The 13,272-nt window shown below is 40.8% G+C and overlaps 1 protein-coding gene across 1 annotated transcript in view; it reads right to left on the bottom strand.

Moving 5' to 3' along the window:
- Window positions 1-1,641: 1,641 nt before the first annotated feature.
- Window positions 1,642-13,272, bottom strand: part of CCDC126 (coiled-coil domain containing 126) — a 37,578-nt gene continuing 25,947 nt past the window's right edge. Inside the window, exon 3 of the mRNA XM_066239894.1 lies at window positions 1,642-3,444. Coding sequence (XP_066095991.1) covers window positions 3,260-3,444 — 185 coding nt within the window. The 3' untranslated portion in view covers window positions 1,642-3,259. The remainder of the gene's footprint in view (window positions 3,445-13,272) is intronic.

Below are 13,272 nucleotides of genomic sequence, written 5' to 3'. Positions count from 1 at the left end.
TTCCCCACATTTTGCTTTTCTGTATTTATTCTCATTTTCATATTCATTTCTTTTTCTCCTCTTCTTCTCTAGCTCTCTCAAAAGATAAACCCCACCATTGCCCCAACCAAAAGAATCAAGTTGTTAAGAATCAAGGGATTTCAAGTACTAAAAAATGATTTTTTTTTTTTTTGTATTTTTCTGAAGCTGGAAACGGGGAGGCAGCCAGACAGACTCCCGCATGCGCCCGACCGGGATCCACCCGGCACGCCCACCAGGGGGCGATGCTCTGCCCACTAGGGGGCGATGCTCTGCCCATCCGGAGCATCGCTCTGTCGCGACCAGAGCGCGACAGTCTAGCGCTTGGGGCAGAGGCCAAGGAGCCATCCCTAGTGCCCGGGCCATCTTTTCCTCCAATGGAGCCTTGGCTGCGGGAGGAGAAGAGAGTGACAGAGAGGAAGGAGAGGGGGAGGGGTGGAGAAGCAGATGGGCGCCTCTCCTGTGTGTCCTGGCCGGGAATCGAACCGGGGACTTCCGCACGCCAGGCTGACGCTCTACCACTGAGCCAACCGGCCAGGGCCTAAAAAATGATTTTAATTGCCCTTGACAGATAGCTCGGTTAGTTAGAACTCTGTCCTAAAGTGCAGAGATTTCTGGTTCCATCCTTGGACAGGGCACATACAGGAACAGATCGATGTCCCTTTCTCTCTCTCTCCTTCCCTCACTCTAGAAAATTAATAAATATATTTTTTAATGATTTCAATCAACTTCTTTGTTTTTGTCACTTTCTTTATATCATGTCCCCTTTCCGGATAAATACTTTCTATAAAAAAGGGAAAGGTAGTATGTTGAAAGTTTTCAGCTCAAAGTGGTTAAAAAACAGAACACTATTTGCAATTAAACCTAAGGTGCAAGTCAGAGGTTCCTATGGAAGCTGTTAACACTTTAGGCTTCTGAGACATAATTAAACAAGATGAGGTAAATTCTCTAAATTCAAAATAAGGAAGAATGTGGTAACATTGAAAAGGCAGACTTGAGCTTCTATAGTCTACTTAACTGAGTCAAAATCCTAAGTGTTTCTTAAAAGATAAATGAGATCCAAGTTATCATTAATTATGTGAAATATTTGAATTACTTTATAAGTAAACCCAAAGACATTCTAAAAGAAATTAAAAAGTTTTTAGTATCTTTAGAGATGTCTTATGTGCTAATGTCCTAATTAACTGAGATATAAATACTAAGGCATGACTTACAAAATCTCAACAATAAACTTCAATTTGAAGGTACCAAACCTAGGAAAGTACCTTTGATCACAATCGTCAGACATGTTCCTTGGACTCAGTCTCTCCTACCCTGAACAAGACAACATTCCATTTTCCTGTTTTGAAAAAGTTATCTGGCCCTGGCAGGATAGTTTTGCTGGTTACATCATCCCGATATGCAAAGGTTGTGGGTTCAATCCCCAGACAGGACACATACAGGAACAGATTGATGTTTCTTTCTCTCTCTCTCTATTCCTTCCTCTCTCTAAAACTCAATAAATTTTTTAAAAAGAAGTTATCTGGAATTGATGGAACAAAGCCCAAAATTTTCTAATATTTCTTTTAATCATTAACCATTTGTTAAATGCAGAACCACCATTAAAGAAAAACACAATAACACTTTGTAAGTACAAACAATATATTTTATTTCATCCCTGAAAACAACAAAAAACAAAAAATGTCCACATCTAATAAGAAAGACTGAACAATTATTCCAAACTTCACCTGGCAATGGTATATAATTAAGTTCTTCACATCAAGGTAGAGTACAGAGAAAGTTTGGAAAGCTGCTTTTCATGAAACAATATTCTCTCATACTTATTTTAATAAAACATTATAATTGTTGCTACTATGTGTGGTAGTACATTATAATAATGAACAATATAATATCCAAAACTAAATTCAATACTCTAAATCTAGAAGCTAGCTGCACTTCAGCAGTTATTATAAAGAATAAATACTATGAAATATAGGGCACCATCTAGCAATTAAATTTGCTGCAAGGGAAATTTAAATAAAGGTGTCTTTTGCTCTATACTAGAATTACCCAAGATTAGGATCTCTTGTGCTATATACATTAACTGTTTTCCTGAAAAGATAGTCAATCTTCATAATTTAAATTATCTTAAATGTTCTTAATTATTTTAAATGGTTATTACATAAAACAAACATTTAATGTATCAATTATACAAATCCAAAACTTCATAAAGCAGGATACTCTTATATAATGTTAACATTTTCTAAGCAATTTAATGTGGTACAAATACCTTTATACAACTACACATCTGGCTAAAGTCCCTAAGAGCCCCAGTCTCACAAATATCTGTCTCCCTTCCCATGCCAACATAAAGGCAAAAATTATCAAAGTATGGAAATAATGTGCTTTCCTCATAGCATAGACACTCAAAGGGTTAAACTTTTCAATTAGCATTCATGTATGTGAAAAATCATGCTTATTTTAAATCTCATCATAAAAATATCTCTTATTCTTCAGAATACATGTAAGAAAATGTTACATATGAGATTAGAGATTACTATTTTAATATTATTTAATTGTCCCAATGTTAAGAATAGGTTACAGACAGTGGTTACTACCCATTTCAAGATTTTATACTCATACAAATGTAAATTTTAAAAATATACAATAATTAACCTCCAGTTATCCTGAAGGATAGTGCAAATGAAGACATTCTTTGGGTCATGATTTCAAAATATCACTTTCAACACGATACTTCCTTTCTCTGCTCATAGTCTGAATAACAAATACAGCACTGGAAGTAAGCACACTTTCTAACAGTATTAGTCTAACAGTTATATCTATTGAGAACAAAGGACAAAATGATTCAATAACAATATTCTTCACTTGTCTGAAAAACATGTTATATATTTCAATAAATACTGTATAGAAATGAAGCCATGTCTTTCAGTGTTTTTATTTCAGCTTGATCTCAAACACAAAAGGTTTATACAAAGATCACCTATCTGCATACCACATCAACCATGTTACCAAATTCCCTTTAAGGAGATAGTACAGCACTGAGGAGACCTGTCTGAAAGCAAACTAATAATTCTTAAAATTTATATACAGAATTAGAGTTCCATGAATCCAGCATATTCCTTGAAAATGCAGCGAGCTTTAATTGTAAAATATTGCTCTATCCTAGCCAGCAATTTAAAAGCGTTTCTGCCCGAGGACGTAACCCATGGTGGATGTAGCAGCAGCAGGTGATCCTCCATTGCTATCTAATGCTGCCTGACGCATTAATCCTTTTGTTTGTGGTCACTGGCACCAGGCTCCCACCAGTACCATTGGTGGTGTTGGTGGCTGAGCCGTTCACCACAATATAGTCAACTTTGTTCTCTAGTTTTACCAACCGTTGTAAAATGTCATCCAACAGGACAGCAATGGTTCTTTTTAGATCCGCTAAAGGAAAAAAATCAAAATAAACCATATTAAACATTGACAGAGCACTTAATATTTGTGTTTTCACAGTTTGAGGAAACAAGTGAACAATTATTGAGTCATCTGAAAGAAAATATGAGAGCTAGAGAAAACGCTCACACCACAAATAGAAAAGGCTTAATTATTTTAATCAACAGCCTCACACATATAGAGCTTCTTAAAGAACTTCAGGGTTGTAAACATGGGGAAAACTCTCCCTTTTCTAGTGCAATAAAACAGACTTAAAAGTCTAGTTCGAAAGTTAGTCCCTTGTAAGGAAACCATTTACCTTGAATTTCTTAAAGCAATTTGTAAAGATGACTATGGACTAAGCAGGTAAGGTGAAAGCTGGGTGAGCGAAGTAAGAAAGTCAATGAAATGCAGAAACAGGAAACCTGGGGCCTCCAGTCTGAGACGTGGGGGAGGCTGGGATCCAGGGCCCATGCCAGGAACCTGATTAATACAGCAGAGACACCAGCAAGAGCTCTGACTTAAATTTCTTCCAGAAAGGATGGGGAAGACTATAACTTCTAACCTCCCTATCTGGGAGGTTAAATGGTTTCAGCAGAACTACCTGGTGGCAAGAATGAAATGATGACGCTTTTGTTCCTTAGAATTCTCTTTTCTCAGGATTCCTAAAGGTGCCTAGCATACGTTAGGTACTTGCTCAGTTACAGCTAACATGGTTATGTTTTGTTGGTCCTGGACTTAAAAGCAGCTCAAGCCCTAGACAGATAGCTCAGTTGGTTAGAGCACTGCTTGAGGCACAGAGGTTGCCAGTTCGATTCCAGGTCAGGGCACATACAGGAATCATACATAGATCAATGTTCCTGTCTCTCTCTCACTCTCTCTCCCTTTCTCTCTCTCTAAACTCAATAAAAATAGGCCCTGGCCGGTTGGCTCAGCGGTAGAGCGTCGGCCTGGCGTGTGGGGGACCCGGGTTCGATTCCCGGCCAGGGCACATAGGAGAAGCGCCCATTTGCTTCTCCACCCCCACCCCCTCCTTCCTCTCTGTCTCTCTCTTCCCCTCCCGCAGCCAAAGCTCCATTGGAGCAAAGATGGCCTGGGCGCTGGGGATGGCTCCTTGGCCTCTGCCCCAGGCGCTAGAGTGGCTCTGCTCGCGGCAGAGCGACCCCCCCGGAGGGGCACAGCATCGCCCCCTGGTGGGCGTGCCGGGTGGATCCCGGTCGGGCGCATGCGGGAGTCTGACTGTCTCTCCCCGTTTCCAGCTTCAGAAAAATACAAAAAAAAAAAAAAAAAAAGATATCAGAAAAAAGCCTGACCAGGCAGTGGCGCAGTGGGTAAAGCGTCAGACTGGGATGCGGAAGACCCAGGTTAGAGACCCCGAGGTCACCAGCTTGAGCGTGGGCTCATCTGGTTTGAGCAAAGCTCACCAGCTTGAGCCCAAGGTCGCTGGCTCAAGCAAGGGGTTACTCGGTCTGCTGAAGGCCTGCGGTCAAGGCACATATGAGAAAGCAATCAATGAACAACTAAGGTGTTGTTCATTGAAAAACTAATGATTGATGCTTCTCATCTCTCTGTTCCGTCTGTCTGTCCCTGTCTATCTCTCTCTCTGTCTCTGTAAAAGAAAAAAATAAAATAAAAATTAAAAAAATTATTTAAAAAAAAAAAAGATACCAAGAAAAGCACAGGCTCATCCAGCTTGAGCACAGGCTCACCAGCTTGAGCACAGGGTCAGCGTTACTGGCTTGAGCGCAGGATCATAGACATGACCCCATGGTCTCTGACTTGAGCCCAAAAGTCACTGGCTTGAAGCCCAAGGCTACTGGCTTGAGCTGAAGGTCGCTGGCTCCAGCAAGGGGTCATTCGCTCTGCTGTAGTCACCCCTCATCCCTGTCAAGGCACATATGGGAAAAAAATAAATGAACTAAGATGTTGCAATGAGAATTGATGCTTCTCACCTCTCTCCCTTCCTGTCTGTCCTTATCTGTCCCTCTCTCTAACTCTGTCTCTGTCAAAAAAGAAAAAAACAACACAAACTGTACTTCATCCAAATTTAAAACTTTTGGGGCCATGGCCAGTTGGTTCAGTGGTAGAGCATCAGTCCGGCGCGTGGATGTCCGGGGTTCAATTCCCAGTCAGGGTGCACAGGAGAAGCAACCGTCTGCTCTCTATCCCTCCACCTCCCTTTCTCTCTCTCTCTTTTCCCCTCCTGCAGCCATGGCTAGATTAGAACGAGTTGGCCTTAAGTGCTTAGGATGGCTCCATGGCCTCCGCCTGAGGGCTTGCAACAGCTAGGTTGCTGAACAATGCAGCAATGACCCTGATGGGCAGAGCTTGCTGAGTAAATCCTAGTTGGAGTGCATGCGAGAGTCTGTCTCTGCCTCCCCTCCTCTCACTGAACTTAAAAAAAAAAAGTTTGACTATTAGAGTAAAAGAACACTGTTAGGTAAAAGTGGTTTCAAAAACCTCATAAACTCTCTAATTAAATATACATTGTCTAGTCTTTTACATTTTTAATATCACTACCTTCTCCCACTGGTGCTCAATAAATTATGTTATTGAACAAATATTTTATTACTCCCCTACTTAAGATTGTAAGGCGCATTGTTAAGATCTCATAAGGGGATCAATATGTGTTCCCATCAAACTTTAAATACAAATTGAGTGCCTAGAAACATAAAATAAGCCTAATTTTTTAAGTGAGAAAAGAAAAGCTACATAATGGATTTGTCTAAATGATGTAAATCATGAAGAAGGTAAACGGTTTAAATGGCCACATTGAAATTACTTCCAATAGGACTTATGAGATTCCTTTTCCTTTAGCATACTTAGAATGAATTTTATAGGTTTGGTTTAGGGTTTTAAGTTGGTAATTTTGAGATAATTACAGATTGACATATAATTATAAGAATATGTACATAAATTCCTGTACCCTTTACCCACTTTCCCCCAATACTAACATCTTGCAAAACCATATACAACGCGACCCTGGCCTGTTGGCTCAGCGGTAGAGCGTCGGCCTAGCGTGCGGAGGACCCGGGTTCGATTCCCGGCCAGGGCACACAGGAGAAGCACCCATTTGCTTCTCCACCCCCACCCCCACCCCCTCCTTCCTCTCTGTCTCTCTCTTCCCCTCCCGCAGCCAAGGCTCCACTGGAGCAAAGATGGCCCGGGCGCTGGGGATGGCTCTGTGGCCTCTGCCTCAGGCGCTAGAGTGGCTCTGGTCGCAACATGGCGACGCCCAGGATGGGCAGAGCATCGCCCCCTGGTGGGCAGAGCGTCGCCCCTGGTGGGCGTGCCGGGTGGATCCCGGTCGGGCGCATGTGGGAGTCTGTCTGACTGTCTCTCCCCGTTTCCAGCTTCAGAAAAATGAAAAAAAAAAAAAAACAAAAAAACATATACAACGCAACCAGAATACCAACACTGATAGTCAAGATGCAGAATATTTCTATCACCACAAGGTTCCCTATGTTGTCCTTTATAGTAAAACCCTCTTCCCTCTAATTAGCTTGTTAATATGGACTACACTGATTGATTTTTGATCACTGAACCAGCCTTGCATTCCTAGAATAAATGCCATTTGGTCATGATGTTTAATTCTTTTTTTTTTTTCTTTTTTTTTTCTTTTTTTTTTTTGTTTTATATATTTTTTTTTTTTTTATAATTTTATTTTTTTAATGGGGTGACATCAATAAATCAGGATACATATATTCAAAGATAACAAGTCCAGGTTATCTTGTCGTTCAATTATGTTGCATACCCACCACCCAAAGTCAGATTGTCCTCTGTCACCTTCTATCTTGTTTTCTTTGTGCCCCTCCCACCCCCTATCCCTCTCCCATTCCCCCCTCCCCCCCGTAACCACCACACTCTTATCAATGTCTCTTAGTTTCACTATTATGTCCCACCTACGTATGGAATAATACAGTTCCTGTTTTTTTTTCTGATTTACTTATTTCGCTTCGTATCATGTTATCAAGATCCCACCATTTTGCTGTAAATGTTCCGATGTCATCATTTCTTATGGCTGAGTAGTATTCCATAGTGTATATGTGCCACATCTTCTTTATCCAGTCATCTATTGACGGGCTTTTTGGTTGTTTCCATGTCCTGGCCACTGTGAACAATGCTGCAATAAACATGGGGCTGCATGTGTCTTTACGTATCAATGTTTCTGAGTTTTGGGGATATATACCCAGTAGAGGGATTGCTGGGTCATAAGGTAGTTCTATTTTCAGTTTTTTGAGGAACCACCATACTTTCTTCCATAATGGTTGTACTACTTTACATTCCCACCAACAGTGTATGAGGGTTCCTTTTTCTCCACAGCCTCTCCAACATTTGCTATTACCTGACTTGCTAATAACAGCTAATCGAACAGGTGTGAGGTGGTATCTCATTGCCGTTTTGATTTGCATTTCTCTAATAGCTAAAGAAGATGAGCATCTTTTCATATATCTGTTGGCCATTTGTATTTCTTCCTGGGAGAAGTGTCTATTCATATCTTCTTCCCATTTTTTTATTGGATTGTTTGTTTGTTTGTTGTTGAGTTTTATGAGTTCTTTGTATATTTTGGATATTAGGCCCTTACATGATGTTTAATTCTTTTTCACATGTTGCTGAATTCTGTTGGCTAATATTTCCTAAGAATTTTCAAATCTATATTCAAGAGGAATATTGGTCTGTAGTTTTACTTATTTGTACTATCTTTGTCTGGTTGGGTATAAATATAATTCTAGCTTCAAAAAATGACCTGGGAAGTGTTCCCTCCCCTGCTATTTTCTGGGGGAAAAAACTGTAGAATATTCTTATTAAAACTTCTGATAGAATTCTTCAGTGAAACCAACTGGTCCTTGGAGATTTATTTTTGGTAGTTCTTAAACTATAAATTCAACTTTCCTGACAGTTATAGGACTAGTCAAATTATCTATTTCATATTGGATGAGTATTAGTAGTTTGTGGTTCTCAATGAACTGATCCATTTCATCTAAAATATTAAATTCATGAGTGTAGAGCTATTCATAGTCCCTCATTACCTTTGTGTCTGCAGTATAGTGATGATACTATATATTTTTTCATTCCTGATATTGGCAGTTGATCTTTATTTTTCCAGTCTTGCTAAAAAGTTTGTCAATTTTTTTTACCCTTTCAAAGGATGAAATCTTTTGTTTCATTGACTTTCTCTACTGTTATTCTTTCCATTTAAATTTCTGTTGTCTTGATCATTTCTTTTCTAATACTTGCTCTGGCTTTGTTTTGCTTTTTCTAGGTTCTTGAGAAGCGAGCTTAGACAATGAATTTGAGACTTCTCTTTTCTAACTTACTTATGAGTGCTCCAAATTTCCCTCTCTGAGCTGCTTTAGCTATGTCTCACGGTTTTTACGTGTTTTCATTTTCATTCAGTTCTATGTACGTATTTAAATTTCCCTTGAAACTTCCTCTTTGACCCACAGATTATTTAGAAGTGTGTTTAGTTACCAATTATTTGGAGATTTTATTATGTTATTGATTTCTAATTTAAGTTCACTGTGTCCAGAAAAAACACACTGTATCATTTCAATTCTTTTAATTTTATTGAGGATTGTTTTATGGGCCATGATATAATTTATATTGGTGAATATTCCATAGAATCTAAAAATATATATATATATTCTGCTATTGGTGGTAGATAAGATTCCATTGATTAGACTGTGTTCTTCAGATCTTCTATATCCTTGAAGATTTTCTAATAGCTCCTGAGAAGGAGGGTGTTTAAATTCTCACTGTAATTGTGGATTTATCTATTTCTCCTTTTATTTTTATCAGTTTGGAGATTTTTTTTTTTTTTTAAGAGAGAAAGACAGGAAGGGAGAGGGGTAGGAGAGAAATGAGACGCATCAACTTGTAGTTGCTTCACTTTAGTTTTTTTTTTTAATTGATTGCTTCTCATATGTGCCTTGACGGTAGGGAGGGGCCATGGCTCCAGTTGGGACAGTGACCCCTTGCTCAAGTCAGCAATTTTGGGCTCAAGCCAGAGACCTTTGGGCTTCAAGCCAGGGACCTTGGGGATCATGTTGATGATCCTGCGCTCAAGCTGGCATGCCAGCACTCAAGCCAACAACCTTAGGGTTTTAACCGGAGCCCTCAGCATCCTCGTCAAAGCTCAATCCAGTGCGCCACCACAGGTCAGATGCACATTTACGGTTGTCATTCCTTCTGGGTGGGTTCACACTTTTATAATCATATAATGTCCTTCTCTGACTTTGGTTGTTTTCTTTGCTCTAAAGTCTACTTTATCTGATATTAATAGAGCCACTCCTTACCCTGTTTGCATGATATATCTTTTTCCATCCTTTTACTTTCAACCAGCCAATCTCATTAAATTTGAAGTAAGTTTCTTAGAGATAGCACATAAGAGTCAGATTTTTAATCCAGAAGGCAAACATTCTTTAGAACATTTATACTTAAATTGTGATATATTAAGACTTAAGTCTTCCATCTCATTTCTGTTGTTCTGTTTTTCACTTCCCTATTTTCTTTTTCCTGCCTTCCTGTGAATTACCTGAATATTTTTTATCATTCTCTTGATACATCTGTTTCTGAATGTATCTCTTTGCATAGTTTTAGTGGTTTCTCTACATATTACAACATAGATAACATCATAGTCATTTTACCATTTTTAGTGGTATAAGCTTTTCTTTTTTTTTTTTTTTTTTTTTTTTTTTTTTGTATTTTTCTGAAGCTGGAAACAGGGAGAGACAGTCAGACAGACTCCCGCATGCGCCCGACCGGGATCCACCCGGCACGCCCGCCAGAGGCGATGCTCTGCCCACCAGGGGGCGATGCTCTGTCGCAACCAGAGCCACTCTAGCGCCTGGGGCAGAGGCCAAGGAGCCATCCCCAGCGCCCGGGCCATCTTTGCTCCAATGGAGCCTTGGCTGCGGGAGGGAAAGAGAGAGACAGAGAGGATAGAGGGGGTGGAGTGGAGAAGCAAATGGGCGCTTATCCTATGTGCCCTGGCCGGAAATCGAACCCGGGTCCCCCACACGCCAGGCCGATGCTCTACTGCTGAGCCAACCGGCCAGGGCCTAAGCTTTACTTCTTTTTACCACCTGTGATGGTTCATTTTGTGTCAAGTTGGCTAGGCTAAGTTATGTGTCAACTCCACTAGGCTAAGGTGCCCAGACAAATCCACCTGTCTAGATGTTGCCATTAAGGTAGTTTTTAGGTGTAATGAGCATTTAAACCAATAGACTTCGGGTACAGAAGAGTATCTACATCATAAGGGTGGACCTCATCAAAAAAAGACAAGTTCCTGAAATAAAAAGGAATTCTGCCTCCAGAGTTTGAAGTCCTGCCTTCAAACTCAGGACTACATCATAAACTCTGGCCAGAATTTCTAACATCTGTCATTGGTTGTCTTTTTTATTCAGTTAGAAATATTCCCAGTTCTTTGTATGACAAGTGATTTATATTTCAAACCTGTACATTTACACATTATGAGATTCTGGATCTTACTTAAACCTCCCATTTTAGGTGGTTTTGCCTGATAACACAGTGGCCAGGCAGACAGGTGGCACCTTCTTATTGCCAGGTGGAGGCAGAAGTCTAGGTTCTTCACTTAGCCTCATTGTCACCTGAGGGTGATGAGTCCCTCTTTCCCTTTGAATGGAGGTAGAAGTTCCAGGTCCCCATGTGCGTTTTTTTGTTTGTTTGTTTTTGGAGGGGAGGGGGTTGGTGTGTTTTTTTACAGGGACAGAAAGAGAGTGAGAGGGGGGATAGATAGGGACAGACGGACAGGTACAGAGAGAGATGAGAAGCATCAATCATCAGTTTTTTGTTGCAAGACCTTAGTTGTTCATTGATTGCTTTCTCATATGTGCCTTGACCATGGGCCTTCAGCAGACCGAATAACCCCTTGCTTGAACTAGCGACCTTGAGTCCAAGCTGGTGAGCTTTGCTCAAAACAGATGAGCCCGCGCTCAAGCTGGCGACCTTGGGGTCTCTAACCTGGGCCCTCCTCATTCCAGTCCAATGCTCTATCCACTGTGCCACTGCCTGGCCAGGCTCCCCATGTACTTTTTATTGACACTGTGGTGGGATGATCTCCTTACCACTGAGCAACGGTAAAAGTCCTACCTCTCCTCGAGGACTCCTCTAACATCACCCCAAAGGGAGGGGGATGGCCACCATATTTTTTGCCACGTGGAAGTCAAAATCCATGTGATCTCCACTGATTACATGTGCAGGGGGGATGGGTGGGTGACTCACGATAGCCTGCAAGGGTGGAATTCTAGGCTTCCCACTTGGCGTTTTACCATGTGGGGAGTGGTGAGCCACAGTTATTTTCTGTTTGGCTGGAGGAGAATAGTTATTGTCCAAAAGTTTTGTCTTGCTGGGCCACCACTTTCTCAACTACAGAAAACACACTTCTGTTGGGGCCTTTTGGGTCTGTGCCTGCTAGTATTTCGAGGCTGCTGGCTTCCTCAGCTCCAGGTCTGGAATATACGGGGTAAAGAGAAAACCAGGGAACCACCACTGTCTTGTTCCTTGAGTCCTAGCCAGTCTGACTTTTTCTCTTCCAGAATCTATTTGCTTTATATCAATGCCCAGGGTTTTCAGTTGTACTTACACAGCAAGAATAAGAAAAGATGGATAGCTCAAGTAAAGACCATTCAATAAATATATTTGATTGACTAGCTTTTCTATATAGCAGTAAGAGGCTAAATGATTTCTATATGGCTAAAGGTTCAAGTTCTCCAGAACTTATAAAATTCTCATCTTATTGTAACATATACTGTCATTTCAAATAATGAAGCAAAGGATGGAATTAAAACAATAAAACTGAAATAACTGGCTATTTAATTTGGGGGGAAATCTGTATCTCAATTATATTATAGACATACATAAATGTTAAAATAATAATAATAATAATATATTAGAATGTGAGTTTTGGAGAAAAAATTTTAAGCATAAAACTAATCCATAAATAACTATCAACATGTTTCACAATAGACCAAGTTATTGCACAACTGAAAAAAAACAGGAAAAATATTTGCAACATATACAGACAGAAGTAATGTCTTTTTTTTTTTTTTCTTTTTGCATTCTTCTGAAGCTGGAAACGGGGAGAGACAGACAGACTCCCGCATGCGCCTGACCGGGATCCACCCGGCACGCCCACCAGGGGCGATGCTCTGCCCACCAGGGGGCGATGCTCTGCCCCTCCGGGGCGTCGCTCTGCCGCGACCAGAGCCACTCTAGCGCCTGGGGCAGAGGCCAAGGAGCCATCCCCAGCGCCCGGGCCATCTTTGCTCCAATGGAGCCTTGGCTGTGGGAGGGGAAGAGAGAGACAGAGAGGAAGGAGAGGGGGAGGGGTGGAGAAGCAAATGGGCGCTTCTCCTGTGTGCCCTGGCCGGGAATCGAACCCGGGTCCCCCGCAAGCCAGGCCGACACTCTACCGCTGAGCCAACCAGCCAGGGCCAGTAATGTCTTTATAAACAATCAATTAAGAAATTTCCTAGAAGAAAAATCGGCAAAGGATACCAGCAATTCACTCTCATACATACAAGCAATACAAACAAGAAAATCTTTTTTAACTGCTCCTGTAAACAACAACAACAAAAAAAACCCACAAAAGCAAACAATTAGGTGCCACTTAAGACTCAAGAGAACTGGTATAGTGTGGAGAAGCTGGTATTTTCACACTAGTGGGAAAGTGGTAGTAGACATGTAGACTGGTAAGACCATCGGGAGGCAACAGAGCCCTATAAGTAATAATATGAAAAGATATCCACTGTAATTAAGTGAAAACAAATAAGTTGCAATCTAGTATCCACACTACAATTCCATTTTTGTTCAAAATAA

The sequence above is a fragment of the Saccopteryx bilineata genome, chromosome 7 (genome assembly GCF_036850765.1).
Source record: "Saccopteryx bilineata isolate mSacBil1 chromosome 7, mSacBil1_pri_phased_curated, whole genome shotgun sequence".
In the NCBI taxonomy this organism is placed as follows: Eukaryota; Metazoa; Chordata; class Mammalia; order Chiroptera; family Emballonuridae; genus Saccopteryx; species Saccopteryx bilineata.
Note: the sequence above shows the minus strand (reverse complement) of the source record. Positions and strands in the feature narration are given on the sequence as shown.